General features: G+C 33.4%; 1 protein-coding gene across 1 annotated transcript; it reads left to right on the top strand.

Annotated features, from left to right (window-relative positions):
• The first annotated feature begins 12,589 nt into the window (after window positions 1-12,589).
• LOC107767980 (uncharacterized) lies at window positions 12,590-14,900 on the top strand. Its single transcript, XM_016587081.2, has 2 exons — window positions 12,590-12,910; window positions 13,069-14,900. Exon 2 carries the CDS (start codon window positions 13,147-13,149, stop codon window positions 14,548-14,550), a length of 1,404 nt encoding a protein of 467 aa, XP_016442567.1. The 5' UTR covers window positions 12,590-12,910; window positions 13,069-13,146; the 3' UTR covers window positions 14,551-14,900.
• Window positions 14,901-22,178: the final 7,278 nt, after the last annotated feature.

Genomic DNA, 22,178 nt, shown 5'->3' with positions numbered 1-22,178 from the left:
AAGAGAGTGCAAGTGTAGAAGTGAAATTCTGAAAGGGGAAAAGGGGGAAAAGAGAACAACTTAAAAATTAGTGCATATAGGGGTATAGAGGAGTAGGGACTTTGCAAGAACACTAGAGAAGCAGGCTGATGGGCATACTCAGCAATGGGATATGCTGGCACACTCTCCAGCCTGTTAGAGGTTAGGACCTCACTGGTTCAGAACTCAAGTCATGGTCAACAACTCATGTTGTCATGCCCTAAGTCACCACTTACAAACACATAGGGGTAATGGGGTAGGGAGAAAAGATTCACAGTAGAAACATGCAGTAGAACATAAGCATATTAAGTTAAATATTGAACTCTACATAAGTAGTAAGGTAGCCATGGATGTAAAAACTTTATGTAAACACATAGGGGTGATGCTGAAACTAAAATTAGGACATACTAGTTTCAAAGAAAAACAAAGAAAGAGAAAGCAGTAGTCTTGTAAAGCCAAAGTGCAAACGAGCAATCAGAATGCTATGAGTTTAGAAGAGAATTGTGAAGTGTGAAGTGTAGACGTATTGAATTGAAGGTGTCCTAAAGTGCAGAAGGGTCGTGCCCTTTTATAGTGTAGAAAACAAGTAGAAATGGGTAAGAAAAATAGTTTGGAAATCAATTACACAAGGTCTCCCTTTAATTAAGGGATTCTGATTTCAAACGGGAAAAATAATTAAGGAAATGGGTCAATCAAACACTTTTCCAGAGCAGTACAAGAGGGCTAAATACATAGAGGTTTATTTAAGGACAAAGTCTTGATAGTACACGATTTGTGCAAATAAGGAAAGGAAATCAGTTAACAGCTCGTAAATCAGAAATTGAGGATTTCGTATGAATGAACCAGGTCAGAAAGATGGGAAGGATTTCGACTTAAGGAAAATCAGTACCAATCAATTAAACTTATTAAAAGGAATTTTGAATCAATCACAAGTTGGAAAACCATTTTGAAGAAGGATTCCTCAAATATAAAAGCACACAGACACGTTAAACATGAAGAAATTTGTCATGCTATTCAATACAAGAGTCTAGTGTAGGAGAATCAGAATTGTGTGCAAATAAAAGAAGTTCACACTTAGTTCATAGACCCAAAAATAAATCTGAAAGAGTCAAGGGTCCTCAAACAGAACCCTAGTTTGATCATATGACCAAACTCGGAGGAAACCCTCAAATTCTAGAGTTTCTGACTCGAGTCAAATACAGAGATGAGGAGGCAAAAACCTCAGAGATTTCCTTTCAGAATCTCATGAGAAGACAAGCAAATACAAATAATATTCAAAGCAGACAGAGCGTAGGAGCATAATGAGAGAATAGTTACGACAGTAAAAGAAACGTGTTTAAGAAAACCTTTTAGAAGGGACTTAAACAGAGTTAAGTAAAAGGCAAACAAAACTTAAGAACTCAGTAGGAAATACATACAGTAGAAGAACACAAAAATACCGGAAAAGCATAGCAAAATATCACATAGGAAAATACAACAAGATAAACATGCGAGCATGGTACAAAACACAGTAGAAAAACAAAGCACAGAAGAACATGCATGATAAAGGAAAACATAAGAACACAGTAGAAGAACATGCGTGGTAGAAAAGAAAATATAAGAGCATAGTATAGACAAATACACACAAAGAAAAGAAGAAGAAAAGTCAGAGAAGCATTTTAAGCTTTTCAGAAAAACCCTAAATCGGAAAGAAGTAATTTTTGAAAGAAAAATTAGGGAAAACGTTTAAAAACTCAAGTAGAGCACAGATATAGAACAAATTTAAGAAAACAATCAGAGAAAACCTCGAATAGCTAGGGTTTCAGAGGAACCCTAAAGCGAGAAAGGCTTGGAAAAGGTTTGATTTGAGTCGGATAAGTCAGAAATAGGCTCATAATGCTTGGATATGCCGGAGCAAGGCCGGAGAGGCCATAGAACCTTGAATCGGAGAGGATCTGAATGGACACCATTGAGGTCAGACCTCGAAACTTCGAACACCAAGTGTTTAAGAGCAGAGGGAGATGAGTTTAAGCCATTCATGGCCTGAGAGGCCATGGATTCCAGTGAGCTGAAGGTAGAAGACAGTAGGAGATGATTAGGGTTTCAAGAACCTTCGAGAGAGTTTGAGAGAGGGGGGGTATTCAGAGGCGGCTGATAGAATGAAATGAGTTAGGGTTAGGGGTGTGGATGGATTAAAAAGGAAAGGGAAAATCGTGGTCGTTGATCAGATTGATCAACGGCCTAGATTAAAAGGGTTTTGGGTCGGGTAGTTTTAAATGGGTTAAGGGTTGGGTTAAATGGAATTGGGCTGGTCCAAAATTGGGTTTGAAATTGGGTCAATTAGGGGAACCAATTTTGGGTATAATTGAAACAAAATGGGCCAGATTTTAAATAGCCACTTTTCCCTTTTTATTTTTATAAAATAGTAAAATGACTTCTGAAAATAAATTAAAGGTACTGAGTCAGTTAATGATATATAAATATTAATTTAAAAATATTGAAACCAATTTCATAATTATAAAATGCTATTAATCTTAAAATAGGCTAAAATTGCAATTATATGCAATTTAGCTTTTAAAATACCAAATAAATTTGTAAAAATGTATAAAAATTACCCTAGCTATATTTTGGTATAAATATGAGAATAAAGTAAGTTATTCACCAAAATGATAATTTTGGGAATAATTATTGGTTTTTGTACTTCTAAAATGGGCAATAAATCAGTTTAAAAATCTTTTAGAAATTAGAAAAATTATTGAAACACTTGGACATACTTATATATGCATATATATGCTATTTTGAAAGTATTTGCATGTAAAAATACATAAGAAAAAATTGGGTATCAACATAACTTACCCTCAATGTCCCTGACATCCACCAACAAAACGCAAAGAACCTGTCATCTCCTCAGAACACACGTAACCAACAGCCACAAAATCCCCCCGCACCAAATCAATACATAACTCTACCCTAAAACATCAATACACTACCAATACCAACTTCACCACAACATCATCATCAACCAATTTCGTACCCACCAACCACCACTTACCACAGTCCCCAAAATACACCACCACTCATTCCCGATCCACAAAACTCCACCAATGACCATCCTTATACCCAAGTTCCTGGCACCCATCAGATCAACCCCATATAAGTGGAAATTATACCATATTATACCCAACCAATCTCCTGTGCACCGGAGCCCTCATAGAAGGACCTGCTTATTACGGACATGACCGAAGAACTCAAGAAGTTAACAAGCCGAGTTCAAGGTATTGAAGGCGACAGAGGGATAAAAGGATTAAACTATAGCTAGTTTTTTAAAGCACTCTCATTTTATAGCTAGTTTCTTATATGTTTCAATCTAAATATGTATTATATTATGCAGATGGCACGCAAGGGTCAAGGTAACAATGACTCTACTGGTTCTCGGGGTTGAAAAAAGACTAGGAAGGGAAAGACGAGGGTAGATAATAGTACTCCCTATTTCCCACCATCTTCAGAGATGCCTATGTCTTATCCTCTACCCCACGGCTATACTGAGCTGCCATAGCATCACGAGCCCTACACCTTCATCCAGATACCAGGTCTTTCCTCACAGGGCCATAAAACTATACGTCCGACATACAGTCCAGCTATCTCACAACCACGTGGATCGCAGCCATCTATATCAGAGCCCTACATATCACAGCCACATAGATTGTATCCATCCATGTCACAGCCACTCGGGTCACAACCATCAGTATCATAGCCACTTGGGTCGCATCCAACTTTGTCGCAGTCACAGGGATCGCAACCATCTTCATCAGTGACTCCATATATTTCAGGCCTTCGCCTGCAAGGCAGTAGCTCTAACCCCCCTACACCGTCCACACATGCCTCTGATATACGTGCTTCAGACAATGATGACGAGGAAGTGCATTATGATCAATATGGCAGGACCATCATAGTCCCTGAGGGTGATAGGTAAGAGTTATTTGTTATTTTTGCATTTATATTTTTGTAACATTTTTACTAAGACATTAACGTGCTTTTATTGTTAAATTGAAGGTTCATTCCGAGTAATAAGACTACGAGGATAATCACCAATGCCATTAGAAAGATTTACGATGGCCCTTATGCGACTTGGACTGATTTTCCATTCTCGCTGAAGGAGCAAATTTTCAATCAATTTAAGGTATAAATGTTCTTTTAAGCAGTTTAATAATTTATATTTATGATGTTTCCATATAATATTTAACTTATAAAATACAGAGCAAGTGTGTATGGGAAGATCGCTATAGCGCGGAAGTGGCTGCAAATTTTCATCATAAAGCTCGCAAGAGATTGGCAGATGCTTTCTCTGATGCTAGAAAGAAGAACAAGAGGCCTGGCTGGTTACTTCAGAATTTATGGGATGATTTTTCAAAGTCAATGGCTTACCGCAGACTTTTTAGAGAAGAGCAAAAAAGGAAATAAAGCTCGCACATACGAGAAGGGAGGCTCCCTGCACACTGGAGGTGTGATCAGCCTAGGGACAATAAAAAGAAGATTGGTACGTAATAACTTAAATTATTTTACTTTTCAAAGTATATCTATTCTATTTATTAACTAAATTAATTTATTTTTAGGAAAAGAAGTTGGGGCGTCCAATGTTATATATACTAATTAGGATCTTCACAAGTCTATCCCTAAAAGAACTCGACCAAAGTTGGTGGGTCGAGGACCGGGCCTCGACTGCATATGTAAGCTTTCACTTTTCTTTAAGTATTATAATTTACTTTTATATAAATTTTGAAATACTAATTCAATTTAAATTTTCATATAGGGTCGCTACCAAAGTAACGTGGAGGAATTCATTCGCAGTCATCCACCAATTGGTGAATCAGGCGAGCCAACCCAACCTTCGAACGAGGATGTTGAAAGAATATGGTTGGAGTCTGTTGGCGATCCAAAATGGGGGAAAGTATACGGGCTTCTTACTAAAAAGTTCCATCGCTATAAGTGTGGAATGCAAAGAATAGGGACTTCCTCGCAAGGCGAGCAACTTAATGGGGAGAGCCTCTCCGCTATGCGGGAGACTATGACAAAGCTCACATCCGAGCTAGAAATGGCCAAGAAAAGAGAAAGGGTTAGAGATGCTCAATTCCTTGGCATGCAAGCTCAGATCAGAACTCTCCTATCTACTGGAGCTTTTCCATTGCCCCGATCTCGTGAGTCATTGCCAGAGGTTTGACCTCCACGTGATTGTTCCTCCCGTCCTGCTCGTGATCGTTCCTCCCGTCCTCTCCGTGGTCGTTCTTCCCGTCCTCCACAAGACCCTTCTCTATACTGTCTTGTAGATGAAAGTTTATCAGATGGTGATAATGATGTTTTACAAAACACCCCTTGACTTTTATATACTTTGAACTAGACAAATAAAACCAGTTTTGAACTTGGTTTTGGATTGTTATGTTCAATTGAACTTTAATTTGTTGTTGCGTTGTTGTTGTTGTTGTTGTGTTGTTGTCGTTGTTGTTGTTGTGTTGTTGTTGTGTTGTTGTTGTTGTTGTTGTTGTTGTTGTTGTTGTTGTTGTTGTTGTTGTTGTTGTTTTATTGTTGTTGTTTTACTATTGTTGTTGTTTTACTATTGTTGTTGTATTGGTATATGCTGGCAAGTGGTGTAGCTACCAAAACATGCATTTTCTGCCAAAATTATACCCAGAAAACCTACCAAAGTTGGTCGGGTTTTGGTTTTTAATAAATAAAATAAATTACTGCAAATTACCGACCAAAGTTGGTCGGTATTCCTTAAAAAAATGTGAAGAACCGACCAAAGTTGGTCGGTTAATGAACAAGGAATTCCCAGAATTCAACATTACCGACCAACTTTGGTTGGTATTGTTAAATTTTAATTTTTTTAAAAAAATATATATTTTCTTTTACCGACCAACGTTGGTTGGTAACTTTTAAAATTTAATAATAAATAAAAAAACATAAATTACATACACCGACCAACTTTGGTCGGTAAAATTAAATTAATAAAATAAGTTTCCGACCAAAGTTGGTCGGTAAGTCATTAAAATCTTCAGATGGTCATTTTAGTATATCGACCAACTTTGGTCGGTATACTAAAATGACTATCAAAATAACGACCAAGCGTGTTTGTCCGCATTTCGGTCGGTAATTGGTCATAACCGACCAAAGTTGGTTGGATTTTTTGGTCGGTAATTACCGGATTTCTAGTAGTGATAATAGCGTAAAAGAAATTAAGCAAAGACAAAGAAAATATAAATAACATGAGCTGAAAAATATTAACCAAGCTGGAATTTAAAAATAAAGTCTATAAAAGATTAAATATTCAAAAAGATAAATCTAAATCATACAAAAGGAAACATATTCAATACATTATAGTTTGCTACTCATAATCGCTAGAATACTTTGTGTCTTGCTAGTGAATATGCTTGGGATAATTCAGTTTCAGTAAGAGTAGCATAATAGGTATGGGATTAGGAACTTGTTGGCTTGTGGTGTTTTCATCATTTCAGGGCTAAAGAAAAAATTTAATGCGTTATTATTTTTGAATGTAATATAGAAAAATATTTTCACATGTAAATAAAAACCTGCGATTTTATTAAAAGAAACGTAAAAATCGATTTGGTACGGTACGATTCGATCGGTTAATCAGTTTTTAAATATCCATTAACACCCCTAGGTTACAGTAATACTAAAACCACAAGTGATGTACGTGTTACAACTTACAACTCGAAACCTTAGAAAAGGTGAGTGTAATTCTTCCAATTAAATGAAAAAAAAAAGGACCAATTAATGAATGCAAAAGGCAGCGCAATAATTAAACACACAGACGTTTCTCTTAAACAAGACATTGATTTCATTAATAACTCCGAAGGATAATCAGTAAAAATTTCACTGAGGTTTATCTTAGACTTCCACCAATTTAATAGTTGTAGGGTCTTATCCCCGCAAAACCCACATTTTAATTTCTACGTTAAAAGTGACTGATATGCTCTGCCACTACTAAAATATAGGAATTAGCGACTCAAAAATTATGTCGTTAAACAAAGAAATTATTTAGCGGCAGGTTATCAAAAATTTTGTTAATTACGAGAGATCAAAAGACAATTAATTACGAGGTTCGTAGCTAATTCCAATCTTTTTTATAATGTATGGGAAAAAGAATACTCTTAAAAAGAATATATGTATATGCCTTTTCGTAAAAGAATTTAGGCATAATACACGCTAGTGCGTCTCATAGACAAGACAAGGTAATTAGGTGGAAGGAGAGACCGGGAGATTATTTTTTCCTCCTTTTGTAAATACCTTCTTATTCATGTGGAAAAAGGATTATAAGACAAATAATATGAGTACTTTTAAATTTGAATTTAAGATATAAATGAAAAACATACAATAATTGAAGTCGCACAATTTTTTTGGTAATCTTATACATAAGTAAAACAACATACAAAGAAAAAACATATACAGTTGAGTTTGAAACTTTTGTTCAGCATAATCGCAGGGCGGATCTACCTTGTCTGATCGGAGTGGCACGCCACCCGCAAATTTCGGCAAAAATTCTTAATAAATATGTTGATATCTATGAAAAACGAGCTATATATCTAAAGTGGCACCCGGATTACACAAATAGCAAGTGGGTGCCATGGTTCTGATTTGATTTTGAAGTCTGTAATCTACCTCATGGATTTGAGTTCAGTTCCTTGCAGCAACAAATTTTACGATCTTTTTCCTACTTATTAACCCTAGATTTCCCTCTTTTTTCTTCTGCTTGCTACTAAATCCTTCTATATTCTTTCTTTGGTTAAATTTCTATACATTAGTATTCATTTTGCTCCCTACAATTATATCTTGTTTCATAAGCAATTTCTTTCGATACGTAATTTTAAAATTCTAATTAATATATAGTTTCTCTCTTTCTAGTGATATAACATTAATTTATATATAGGAGCATAATTTGAGCAATATCATTTGTTGGATTTTGAAAAAAATATCCTGATTAATAGAGGTTTTAAGTTAATTTTTGTAGATTGATAACTTTAAAATTTTGCCCTTGAAAATAATTGTCATATGACTCAACAATTAAATTGAAAAATTAACCCAAGAATAATGATCAATTAATCAAATCAAACATTATATAAGCTACGCTTTAAGAAAATTTTCTAATTGCATGTGTACTTTCATGAATAATTTCTTTTGTACTTTATCTGAAAAATAGTAAATCAAGCGTAAAAATGTTGAACTAAAATTGAACTTATTTGCATTATTTTTAAATAAAAGAGCTAACTGGATTATATATATATATATATATATATATATATATATATATATATATATATATATATATATATATATATATATATATATATATATATATATATATATATATATATATATATATATATATATATATATATATATATATATATATATATATATATATACAACCTTCAAATCCTGGATACGCCTCTGCATAATCATAAACCACTTTCCATTGTATTATTCTCCTTGTGACGAAAAACGACCTCTATTAGATAAAAATAATACTCCATTTTTAATTTTATTCCTAAGTGTGTGTATTACGTCTTAATAATCGAACTATAAAGCGCATAGTGAGTATTAATATCATAAGAAACCATTCAGTGGATAAAAGATGAAACAATAGCCGCAATTTTTTAAATATTCCGTATTCACAATTAGGGGAATTTGTATCTTTAGAGTTTGGGATTTGATACGTAGGGTTGGCCAATAGGCATAACAAGAGAATATATAATAATGCGTCTGAACGCATCCAATATTTTGTGGCTATTTTTTTCCCAAAAGAAAATATAAAAAAATAGCAGTTCTTAAATTTTTAACACCTGAAAACCAGGAATTCTTATGCAAAACCGATCCCTTTTTTTTTATCTCTTTTATAATAATTATTAATCTATGTTTATAACAATATTTATAACCTAAGATCCAATTGAAAGCTATAAGATTTCATCAAATAAGTAATACATATTTTTTTTTCTCCATGAAAAGAAAAAATCTTAGGAGATATAATCAATTAAAAAGATAGCAAAAATCTAGGGGGGAAAATAAGTTATTGCATATGTATTAGTTACAAATATTTTAGGAGACATAATTAATTTTTGGTTTTTTTTCTTGCATTAGAATGTAGAGCATTGTCTAGACCAATGTCAAATGACTTATTATTAGGCTGACACGCTTAATGTGTGGACACGACCAAAAAAATATAGTAAAGTAAATAAATACTATTGATAAATTTACACAAGTGAAAATTGAGTCAATAGAATAAAATTTAACAATGTCATATACTAAGCATTGGATAATAGAATAAAAAAATATAGAAAAAAAAACTTATTTGATAACTATATAACTCTCCTTTTTAATTTAATAGATATTTTATTATTGAGTGTATTGTATTGACAAATATGATGGCAATTGAAATTTATTAAAGCAATACGATCTAATATATTCAAACAATCTCGATCGCAATTTAATTTAATTAATATTTTTAATATTGACCGTGTATCGCGTCGGTACAACTACTAGTATATAATAATGCGTCGAAACGTATGCAATATATTAGAGCTGTTAATATGGGTCGCGACGGGCTGGGCTGGACTAGCCCACCATTTTGATGGGTCTTATAATGGTCAGCCCACCCCAGCCCTATGTGGGCCACGGGCCCCCACGAGCCGGCCCATCATTTTTAAAAATATAATTTTATATTTTTTCTTTAAGTTCTGACCTAAACAAAAAAATAATTATTTAAAAGTTAAAAATATCTTATTAGAAAAAATTCGCAAAGCTTAATAACTTTTTATATTGTTTCAATATATCATAATAAATACTAAAAAAAAGTAAAAGACAGGACTATATTTCATTCACTAAAAGTCAAAACTTAAAACAAACTATTCAAGAGAACGTTCATGATGCTTATGAGATATCCAACACATCATCTTCATCAAACACATTTGAATCCGCTTGTGACAAGGTTGTCTTAACATCTTCACTTTCATCTACAATTCATATGCAATATTAATTAGTTAAATATTAAAAATAATTAAATTTTAAAAATTAATAATATTTAAATTCACATAAAAAAATATTACCAGTTTGAGTTCGGGAAAACCTGTGCAACCAATTTCAAGTAGTAACAAGTGTTTGGAACATTTTCATAATAAATGCAACTTCTGTACTTTGTAAGAACACGCCACCAATGCTAAATGTTGATTCCGATGGTACAATGGTAATAAGAATGCTAAGTACATCACGCACCATCATTGAAAGATCGGGATATTTTCTAGAATGGTCCTTCCAATACATGACAACATCATCTCTTGAAACTTCTCAAGATCAAGTTTTGGTTCCTCTTACTAAAGATCCAATTCTGACTTTCCATCTCTAAAGACAGTATACTTTTTATTTTTTATATATTTTAAATAAATATTTTATTAGACTCACGGGCAGGGCCGGCCCAGCCTCAGTCAAGCCTCACATGCCACGAACTTACTGGGCCGGGCTTAAAAGTCTCTTTTTAAATGGGCTCTAAAAATTCTAGCCCAACCCTAATAAATCACGGGCTGGGTTGGGCTGGCCCAACGGACCAAGCCCATATTGACGGCTCTACAGTATATAGTGGCTTTTCCCCAAAAGAAAATATTAAAAAGTTGCAGTTCTTAATTTTCTTACACCTGAAACCGATAATTCTAATGCAACTTTCCTTTTTCTCTCTTTTTTAATATGCAGAAAATTTTACAGAAAGCAAACTTAAATTTACCATGCTACCTCAGTTACATTATTAACTTCCTACTTATTAAAATGCTAAACATGTGGTCTTTAAATTTATTTTTCTTATAATATTTTGCTGGTCCCTTTTAGATGTGGTTGCAGCTAACAAAGATTAATGTGGTTGAACTAATCACTATGAGGCCTATCCATCTAAACATTTTAATTATAAATGACAAGGGTAGATATATCTAAGTTTTATTTATCAAAGTGTAGGCTCAAATTAAAGATCATGTGAAGATTCATGCGGAAATATTCAAATCATATCCAATGAGGGCACAGTCTACATACATATCATGAACTTAAAGTTTCTTTCATCCCTTCACATACTATACGGAAGAACTTCAACAACGAATAGGAAACTTTGGTGCGAAATAATTATGGCTAGAAGCGGAGTTAGAGTTATAGCTACCGATTTGACATAACACAACAATTTTAGTTAAAATTTTATATTTATATTAAAAAATTAATTGACTACATATAAATAATTTATCCAAAATTAAGTAAGCTGAATTGGAAATTCATAAACTCAAAATTATGATCAACCTCTATTATGGCTACCAACAAGTGCCAATACTAATTCCTGACGTGGAGGGTAGAAGATTCCATGTGTTAAATTATTTTATAATGTTTCAAGCAAGTTTCTGGATGGTCCATTCTGACTTGGTCAAAGGATGAGGTATACAATTGCATCTGTTATGTATCAAGTTTTGTTAACCGAATTTCTTTTAAATAAAATATATTGGATTGATTGCATTATATGCATGTTATTCTTCTAATTATAAAAAATATAGTCACAAGCGGATTTCCGTGACCACTGGAACTCACAGGTTGCAAGGAAGCTAGACAGTGCATGACTCATGAATAAAAAAGAATACTACTATTCATATAACTAGAAAATAAATAGAGCACAAAGAAATGGAAAAAGAAAAAAAAAATAGATTTGAGAAACGTTAGCCGTCACTTTCTCATTAAGTATATCATTTGATTGATAAAAACCAGAATTGTAATTGTTAATCATGTTTTTTAAAGCATGGATAATCTGATTAAATTTAGAGAATTTGCAGTTTTGAGAAGCTCCTAAATTGCCTTAATTAAAAATGAATTGTTGATTAGCATTAGATTTCAATCTATGGATTCACTTAATATTATACTCGTACAATAACGATTACAAGAAGATGTAAATTTAATAGACAAACAAAAATTAAACGGCGGTAGCAAACATCTTTTTTCTGGGCCATATTTTTGACGGATTCAGAATTAAGTTATAGGAGCTCAACTTTTAAAGTTGTTATATAGCGCTGAATTAATTATATTTTTAAAATTATAAATTTATATTTTTGTTGTAATTTTAATAAAATTTTACATATAAATTTATACCTCAGGAGTATTATTTAGATGAATCCGACAGCGCAAGCCTATATCCGCCTCTGTTTCACAAGACAGCTTAAGCAAGTTTAGTTGGCTACCCACTCTTTAAGTATAAAAATTGTTCTTTTAGATATCATTTTCACTTTATTAGTATAATATACTACTCGTATAGTACATTTGTTTTTCTTCCCTTAAATGTTTCCATATTCAACTTTTCTTGTATTCAATTTTCTTGTTTTCACACTTGAATCTAAAGGGCTCGCCAACTATTCTTTTCCCCCCTTCTATTATCTCTCTCACTATCTATCTCTCTGAGTTTGACCCGTTGCCACCTACCGGCAGCTTCTTTGCTCCCCTCCAATGGCTACCCCACCACCCACCCAGTCCCCCACCTAAGCTTTCCTTTTCCTAAGTGTATAGGAAAAAACGTAAGCTTTTTACTTGTTGCATCTCTTTCAGAGCTCCCCTCTCTCTCAAACCCAATCCCTTATTTAATCTTTCCTCTCTCCTTTCTTTTCTCTCTTTCCCCTTTCTCTCAAACCCTAATCTACAGGCGTTTTAATTTGGGAGAAAAGAAATGCAGAATATCTGATCCAAGAACTCAAAATCAAATCTTTTTACTTTTTTTTTACAGCCCCAGATATTTTTTTTTAATATTGTTCGAGTACAAGCTTGTGGTCCAAGAAAGTGAGCTTGATGAGCTAACTCCATTGTTTAGATCATCTATCATCAGAACTTTCAAGATATATGGGTACTTTTTTTAAATCTTTTCTGGAATCTATTATACTGTTGTTTATTTGTATTTTGTTTTCTTGGGCTTATAACCTCTTTCTGGATTAATCTCTATATTGGTGCTTCCTACCTCAGAATCTTATTCAAACTTTGCAACTATCGCTTTCTCTTTTGCAGGTTTTAGTAAATATACTAGCTCTTAGACTTTCCTTTCCCTATTCTTTTTTCTTCACCTTTTAACTACATTAGAAGCCAATGGATTCCGGGAATAGTGGTAGTATGCAATCTTCAAGTGGTGGGGATGAAGAGTATGATTCACGTGGAGAATCCATCTCTACTTTCTTGAATAATAATAATAATAATAATCCTACTCTCCATTTTGGTTCAATATCTTCTAATAATAATCCACCTCCTCCTTTTCTTTCTCATCAACCCACTTTCTTTGATCCTCACTCACAAAATCTTGACACCAATTTCCCACAAAATGCAAATTCTCAGTTTAATACTAATGATCTCATTTGGTCACAACGGGGTCTAAGATCTGACCAAAACTTCAATAGCTTTGGTACATCCTCATCAAATGCTACTCAAGTTGTTCTTCATCAAAACCTTTTTTCGGGTTCATCTTCAGTACCACTACAACAATCTTCAATTGAAGCTGCGGGTAATGTTATACAACGGGCTTCGAACTCGGCCCAGCCCGAACATCAGCCCAATGTGGTAAAAAATCCGAAAAAACGGACCAGGGCTTCAAGGAGGGCGCCAACCACTGTCCTTACTACTGACACCACAAATTTTCGACAAATGGTTCAAGAATTTACTGGCATCCCTACGGCTCCGTTTACTGGTTCAGCCTACACTCGCCGCCTTGATCTTTTCTCAACAGCTGGCTCGGCGATGAGGTCGGGTCATTTGGATACTCTTGGACCACTTTACCCTTTAAGGCCTTCAGCACAAAAGGTTAATCAAGTATCTCCATTTATGCCACAATTATCTTCTTCTACTAGTACTTCTTCATCATCACTGTTGAGTTCTAGCATGATTGATGCTTTAATGCCAACAAATAACAATACTGGAAACAACAACTCTATAATTGGTACTAGTACTACTTCGGCCTCAACCTCTACCTCGACAAATTTTCAACTAGGTTCTGATCATCTTGGAATGCAAAAACAAGCACAAAACTTGTTCAACATGCAGAATCAGATTCTTTCATTTAAGCAGCATCATCCATTGGTTAATAATGCACAGGTTTTCGGCACAAAGTCATCACAAGGAACAAATACTATTGTTCCTTCTTTAGATGAACTTGGAATAAGTCATGATCAGCAAGTCAGTGCAAATCTAATCAGTGGATATCAAGGGGGAATTTCTAGTCAAACAAGAAATGATGGAAATAATCTTTCAAGATTGTGGAGATCAGGTGGTATTAATGGTCAGAATGATGGGGGTCAAGAAAATCAGCTGAGATCTTTTAGTGGTAACAATAATAATAACAATGGTGGAAATTCATCACAACAACATGTTAGTGGTTATAAGTTGAATTGTTCAGGTAATTCTTCTACATCAGAATTCCATAATCATGAGAAGGGTTTGGAAAATGTGTGCTCAACAGGTGAAGGACCAGTTTCTTCTTGGACTAATTGCCCTTCCGAGTAGAAAAAAGGGTAGTCCGCTGCTGCGCTGAGCTCCCATTATGACCGTGGTCCAGAGAAGGCCCGGACTGGTATGCCCTTCCGAGTAGAATTAAGAAGAAACAATCACAGCTGACGATAAAAAAAAATTGATAACCTGAGAAAGTATTCCGCGCAATGGGATAGAATTCATTGATGACTGAGATCACTTTGGTGAGTTTTTCCTTTTAATTATTGTATTCCCTTTTTTTGTTTAATTATATACTCCTCGTAATACACATGTAGATATAGCATATTTTGTACTCCTTTTGATGATTAAATATTTGGTAGAATATATGGGAATTCTGGGAAGGTATTATCTGGTTGTTTTGTTCGTATAATCATAAGGTGGTTGCTTTTTCTTTTATATTTTTGGTTTTAAGTATGCACCGATCGTATTGTAAGGTAGAATCTTTGAGAATAGACTTTATTAGGCAAAATTCCTTGATTTTTTTTAATAGCATAATCAAACTTGTCAGTAATGGCATGCGCTGATCCTATTTACGGTGTTACGTGTTATTCCTATAATCTTCCTTACACTTTGCATTTCCCCTATCCCTAACAAGTATTTAAGTAATTTTATGCAAAGCAACCAAAGTATTTGTATATTTGTACAAAATTGTGAGTATTACCTAATAATTAATGTTTTCAGAAATGTCTCACCTCTCAAAGGACTCTTCGAAAAATAAAGCTTAACCAAACAATTAAACGGAAGTCACTAAATTACTTAGATAAGGAGTATTACATATTACATCAACGGATAAAGTAGTAATTTTTATCATTTTATTCCACGTCAAAAATAATATTTGAACTCTTGAATTAATTGTTTATGTACAGTCAAACCTCTTTATAACAATCTCGTTTGTTCTGATATATTTTTGCCGCTATAATAAAGTGATGTTAAAAAGGACATACATTGTAACATAATATTAAACCGGTTCAAAAAAGACTTGTCAAAAGTGAATGACTGTTATATAGATATGTTGTTCTAGAGAGGCTATATAAACATTAGTCAAACCATTATCACTTAATTAGGAGCTTTGCACGAAATAAATTACGGGTCGGTTTAATCTCAATCTATTTCATTTGCTTTTAGCGAGGATGAAGTTTGTTGGTCAACAAAAGACAGCCAAACAAATTTGCAAAAGTCAAAAAAACACAAGTGTAAATTTCTAGGTTAAGAATATTAACCAGAACATAATGGATATATAAGTTTGTGTTTTCACATTGTCATATGGGAATTCACAAAATTCTCTAACCTGAACCCCGAATTCGGTTCATCTGGATAAAAAAAGGATCGTATTCATGAAACCACAAGAAACTTTGCAGAAAAAACTCCAACCATGATTATTTCAACGTAGATATTGGTATACAACTAATATTTTGAGTTTAGCTTCTATACCCTCGTAATATAAACAGATTTTTACAAAAATAAATATACTTACAAGTAATCTTCAATAAGATAAGTCACTTACTATATATAACAAGATACAATCAGAGACAGATATAATATATGGGTTCATCTATAAGAATCCCAAATTCGAGACTATAATGTTCAAATCATGAATCGGATAAGGTATTGGAGCAGTATTACATAGTCGTGTAACACACTTCCTTAATTTCTAGAAATAACGGCAAAATAATTTTATCTTTAGAGGGACAATTTCATTTATTTAGAGCAAGTTATGATCTTTTATATGTCACACCTGCAGACTTACGATCAACACACGTTTCATCTCTTAAATATTAAGCAAACAATAATATTTTCAGTGGGTATCAAAACATTTTAAGACCCACCATTTCATTACAAGTCTATTCTTTAAGTACGTGGGACTATTTAATTAGTCAAAACTTTTCTCTAGAGTCCCCACAACTTCTTTAACTGATCTTACAATTCATGTTAAATGTAAGTGTACGAGTTTTTTCATATTCTGATGTCAAACTCCTACTCCAAATGGAACGGAAAGTTCATTTCGATGCTTGACCTTCATTTGTTATCGTTGCCCTTTGATGAGAATCATGAAACAAAACGGCACTCCAGAAAATAGGAAGAATTTATTTTTTAAATACCAGAAAAGTTTAAAGAACACACACACAAAAAAATGTTCTTGAGATAGAAAAAGGACCATCCGATTTTGCGTCCATCAATGAGTGTGATGTAGACACCCTACCTAATGCAAGCATTAGTGGATGCATTCACGGCTTGTACCCATGAGTCCATAACCTATAGATCACATGAAAATAACTTTATCATTACTCTAAGACACCACTTCTCTCGAAACAGAGAAGTAGTTAATAAGATATGAGAAAGAAAGGAAGTGAAGGTAAGGGGAAGGGACCGAGAAAGGGTCTGGTACAATATCGAAAGCAAGAGAAATGATTAGTAAAGAGATGACATTAGAGAAATTATTGTGTGTGTAAATGAGTATATAATAATTTTTCTACTTTCAAAATGGCAATGATAGTAAATCTTACTAGGGGAGAAAAGGGAGGCAAAAAATAAAGTGAAAAAGAAAGGAGATGATTAGCCATGAGATTTTTGAAGATTTTAGGAGGTTTGAAAGACATGTGACAAAGCTTTATGGAATCAATGGGTGGCCCCAATTTCCACAGAATAATCTGGTTTTTAGCAATGATTATTACTTCACACTAGCTATTTATATCTCTATCCATCAATCTATTCAATCTAATCTTTCTCTAACTCTCTCAACTTCATCATCCTCACTTATTAGCTTACTATTTCCTCAGTCTCCATCTGATAAAGCTGCTTCATCTTTTTCATTTTTCTTCTAACACCTAGCTTTAAACTATGGTGAAAGCTCTCCTTTTCTCTTTATTCTACACTTAGATTATCAAATAAGAATGTTCTTTCTTCATTCTTGCGCAGTCCCTCCACCCCCATATATCTAATTTGAAAACTTAAATTCTTGATTTTTTTTATTTTTTTTTGTTTTTTCTTGGGGTTGGGGCAATGGCATGATTACTTCTTGAAAGGGCGGTGAAGTAAAAGTGAAAAATTTTAATATAGGTATTTTCACATTAGCTACACCTCTAAAAAGAGAACTAAGAGGTCAAAACAAATGCACAATCTAAATTGGAGTACAAAATCCTCTCCGGGAGCTTGGATAATTTCTAGTTGACCATTAAGTGTTTAGATTGAATTTATTAAGAAGAATATTGTTAAATAAGAATAATAAATAATTCTTAAACACATCAGCTAAGCCTCTAAGAATATTGTTGGAACCAATTCTTAAATAACAATAATAACTAAATAAAAAGAATAAAACAAGAACAAGTAGAACTTGTGGCAATATTCTTAATGACGACTCCTCAGAACCTACGGTAATAAGTCTTGTCAATCCATCAGAACTTATATATCACGATTCTTTTTGTAATTTGTTCAAAAATTATCTATTTATTATAATATATACAATTTGTACTAAATTCATGACGAAAGCTTGCCCATCCATTAGAACTTGTGACCAAGTTCTGCCCCACAAGCTTCCAAGTCTGACAGGATCAAAATATAAATAGGGTCACTCAACTAATTAATTATCTAATTGCGGAAATCAGCCGTCTAATAGAGCTTTCAACCCGACCCGCTTAATGTGCATGTGACTCCACCTACGTGATACACAAACTTCCTATTGTTTCTGGCTCGATTCTGTAGCTATACAGTAACAACTATGAATGAGTTGGTGACAGTCGCTAATCGCTACATATAATATATATAAGGTCTATATACATAGACTAAATCATAATTATTATACTGGTACATGTGCATATAGTAGCATTGTTTACCATTTAACCCGTTAATTTTTGTTTTTTCATCTTCTTTTAATTTTGTTCTACTTTATATACGTAAGCAATGATGGAAACAGAATTAAATGAACCAAACCTCGTGGTCATGGTCTTGGTTAGACTGTTTTAGTACAAATGTTAGATAACAGCTGTTCCGTCGCAACTCGCAAGGAAACAAATATGTTGACTCGTTTGACAAGAATTACTTTGTCTTTTCTTCCCCATTTTTATGACTTAGTTTAACTAAATACAGAGTTCAAGATATTAGTTTGCGCAAATATTATACTAGTGGCGTCACAATTAAGGAAATATCAAAAAATAAAAGTTAATTAACATGTATCTTGATATTAAAAACATGATGTCAACATTTGAAATAATAAAATGAATGTGAATTCTTAAAGGTTTTTAATAGTTATATATAAATTTTAAGAAAAATAGATAAAGCAATAAGTAAAAGGGAAGTACTAGCTATTATAATTATAAGTCCTCAAGCTAGGTGGGGGCCTTTTTCTCCATCCCAAAAACAAACGAAAATGAAGTATTATAGCAATATGTGTGGCCACAACATGTTATCACCATAAATCTATCAACCTGTGGAAAAAGATAGTTGCTGGACCATAAAAGTATAGTTATTATAACCTAGTAAAGAAGTTTAGCACAATTAATTATTTTCTCCTGTCCATTTTAATTGATTTTTTGATTTTTTTTTTTGTGGTCCACAATATGTGATTTTTTCAAATATCAAAAAAAGAATTAATTTCTTTTTTTTCAAAGTTGTTTTTGAAGTAAAAAACCTAGGAGTATATTTCATGTATTTTCAGTGAACACATTAAGGTTAATAGGGTCAATTATATTGTTAATTAATATTTAAAAAAGAAATTTCTAAATATATATGAAAACAACCGAAAAGTTACTTAAATTAAAGTGGACCGCAGGGAGTAACACTTTCGTTCTTACGAGACATCCGATAAAAAAAATTAACACTTAACACCAAGAAGGCTATGCCAAAAGGCTAGCTGACTAGGGCTCCTTCTTGCTGACTGAAGTTTAACTTCTACACATTTATAATGTAAAAAAAAAAAAAAAAAAAAAAAAAATTACTATTAGGTGTGAGCGCGTGATTTTCGCCCTATATATGAATAAATTCCCAAAATTCAAACAAAATAATTTTTCTTTATTTTTACAATTTTTGTACATTTTTGTGTCATTTCCTGTTAATTGTTTGCATTTTATTTGTGCATGTTAATTCATATGAAAATACAAAATAATATTTGCATTTAGGTTTAATTTCATTTTTTTTAGTATTACTTAGGAGTTGATTTGTTTTAGAGTAAAATATAAAGAAAATGACAAAAAATAGTTCACTTTTGTATTTTTAATTATTTAATTGTGAATTCGTCCCGAAATAGATTTTAATATAATTTTAGGAATTAATTAGTTTAATTTTGAAATATATTAGGACTTTATTTTAATTTTTGCAATTTTATAAAATCAGAAAAAATAAATACAAAATTACAAAGTGAAAAACAAAATACAATAATAGATAAAAGAAATAAAAGAGAAAAAAACAAACAAGAACAAAATTGGGCTCATCTCAATTTAACCCAAACCTCAGCCCAAATCAGTGTTCCGACCCAGGCCCAATCCAATTTCCCACCCTGTCCAAATCCTTATTTCCCAAAACGACCCCGTTTAGGATAGGACTAATCCAGGCCGCCCATCACCATTGATCTAAGGTCCACGTTAGTTATAAGTGTCCGAAATTCCTAAACCCTGAACGAACAGCCTTCATCTTCCTCGTACTCCCTCGTCTGTAACGCCACAGCTTCGCCGCCGGCGAAGACACCATCACTTCCGTTGACCCCCAAAATCACACCCCTAGATCGCCTCAACGCCCTCATCATGAATCTCTTATCAGTTTCCCTCGAATCATACCCGGTCTGCTCGAATATTGGATTTTGTCACCGCCGTCTCCGCCTTCCACAGCGGCGTCGTCCCCAATCACCACCAAATTGACACCCTAGGTCCTCCTCCTTCTCCTCTGTCCGTCTCTGACCTAATTTTCTTCGAATCATCCCCAGGCCTGTCAAATCTTAATTCAAAGATTTCATCAAAACCCTAATTTTCCCAAAACCGCTTCAAGTTGATACTATGTCAACACCTCATCTCTTTCATGACGAAATCACCATCAGCGGTGTTCAAATATCACCAGAGTCACTCGAAATTCGAATTGAGAGGCGGGGGAAGTCGAGTCGTAACAGTGAATGCTTTGGCTCAAGTTTGTTTTTGTTTCTTCTATGCTTCTTTCATGCTAGCTTGAATTAATTACATGATGGTTCCATGTTTAATCAATTGTGAGCTTAGTTTTTAATTTCGTCACTCGTTTAAGCATAGTTCCATTCAAATATTTTAGGTCTAGTTCTGATTAGTCGTTCTTTAGTTGGATTGATTTGGTTCTCATAATTGTTAATCTCTAGGCTAGTTTCCATTGCTTTAATTTCTGCTCTGAGTTTTTGTGTTCGGATTAGGTGTTGGTTTCTGATTATTTGTTTTGATTTGCTTTAAGTTTTAGTTTTTGATTATCAGAATAATTCTCGTTCAGTAAGTCCTTAATCAATCTCGTTTGGGTTTTGTTTAATTCTAATCTGTTCTCAGTTTTATTTGGTTTGTTACTAGCTGTTTTAATTAGTTTAATTTAGTTTAGTTTAGGATAATCAATTGGTTATAGCTGATAGGGATAATTACAGTTAGTTTTAACTCTAATAAAGGGTTGTGGTTGGGTAGTAATTCCAAAGTGAAAGTAAGGGTAGTTCAGGCATAGGAAAGGGTAACTTTTATTAAGTTTGGTAATTTCAAAATCAGGGCAGGGGTAGTATAGGCATTGTATGGCTAAAAGAACCTTCCAAGACATTCCAAATGGGGTTTTAGTGTAAGTTTTAATAATTTTGGTAATAGTTACTTGGGGAATAAGTTGGGAAATAAGGGACTAAGATTGAAAACAGAATATTGAAGGGCTGCCCTTATCTTTGCCTATAAATTGGCATTTTCATGCCTTGTGAAAGGGTTCCTTTTCAGCCAAAAAAAATCACCCCTCACAAACATTCTCTTCATTTTTAGATCTAAGAACTGAAATTCAAAACTTCAAAAGCCAAAAACAAACAAAAATTTTGGAAAATCCAAAAAAAAAATCACTGTTTCATTGGAAATTGTACGTTAATTTTGATGTTCTGGTTATTAATTCACATTTCCCTTGATCTCTCTTTAATTGCTGAAAGTCCAGAGGTGTTCTAGTTTGATTTCGAACAGTTTTTTGAATTCAGTCCTTTTGTTTTGGGTGTTTGTTGTTGCTGCTGGGTTTACCACTCTGTCCGGTCTTGGTTGAGTGCATTTTCTGGGTTAAGTTCGAGTTTTCTGTGTTGACTGAGCAATTACTGGATTTTGAAACCTTCCTGAGTTGTTAGTTCTATTTTTCTGGGTTCTGCTCATTATTGTTGCTGATCCTTTGATTTCTGATGTTGATCCTCATCTCTTCTTGTTGAAATTCAATTTCCAGGTACATGCTCGAATTTACATTGATGTGACCACAACTTGGAGTGAGTGCAATGGAATTGATTGTTTTGTGTTCATCTTTGGATGCATATAGCTGTAATTGTTCAATTAGAAAAGATGTATATGTGACTCATTGAATTCGACTTGTATTTAGGACCGTTAATGTAATGGACTGTATAAGTATGTTTGTGAAAATTGATACATGATTTGCTTTCAACAGTTATAAATAGATTCAAATGGACTTATATTTTCAGCTTGCTATAC

The sequence above is a fragment of the Nicotiana tabacum genome, chromosome 16 (genome assembly GCF_000715075.1).
Source record: "Nicotiana tabacum cultivar K326 chromosome 16, ASM71507v2, whole genome shotgun sequence".
Classification (NCBI taxonomy): domain Eukaryota; kingdom Viridiplantae; phylum Streptophyta; class Magnoliopsida; order Solanales; family Solanaceae; genus Nicotiana; species Nicotiana tabacum.
The sequence above is the reverse complement of the archived record's forward strand: the minus strand, read 5'-3'. Positions and strand labels throughout refer to the sequence as shown.

Excerpts from the sequence above, each read along its gene's own strand:
- LOC107767980 (XM_016587081.2), top strand. The coding sequence starts at position 13,147 with ATGGATTCCGGGAATAGTGGTAGTATGCAATCTTCAAGTGGTGGGGAT.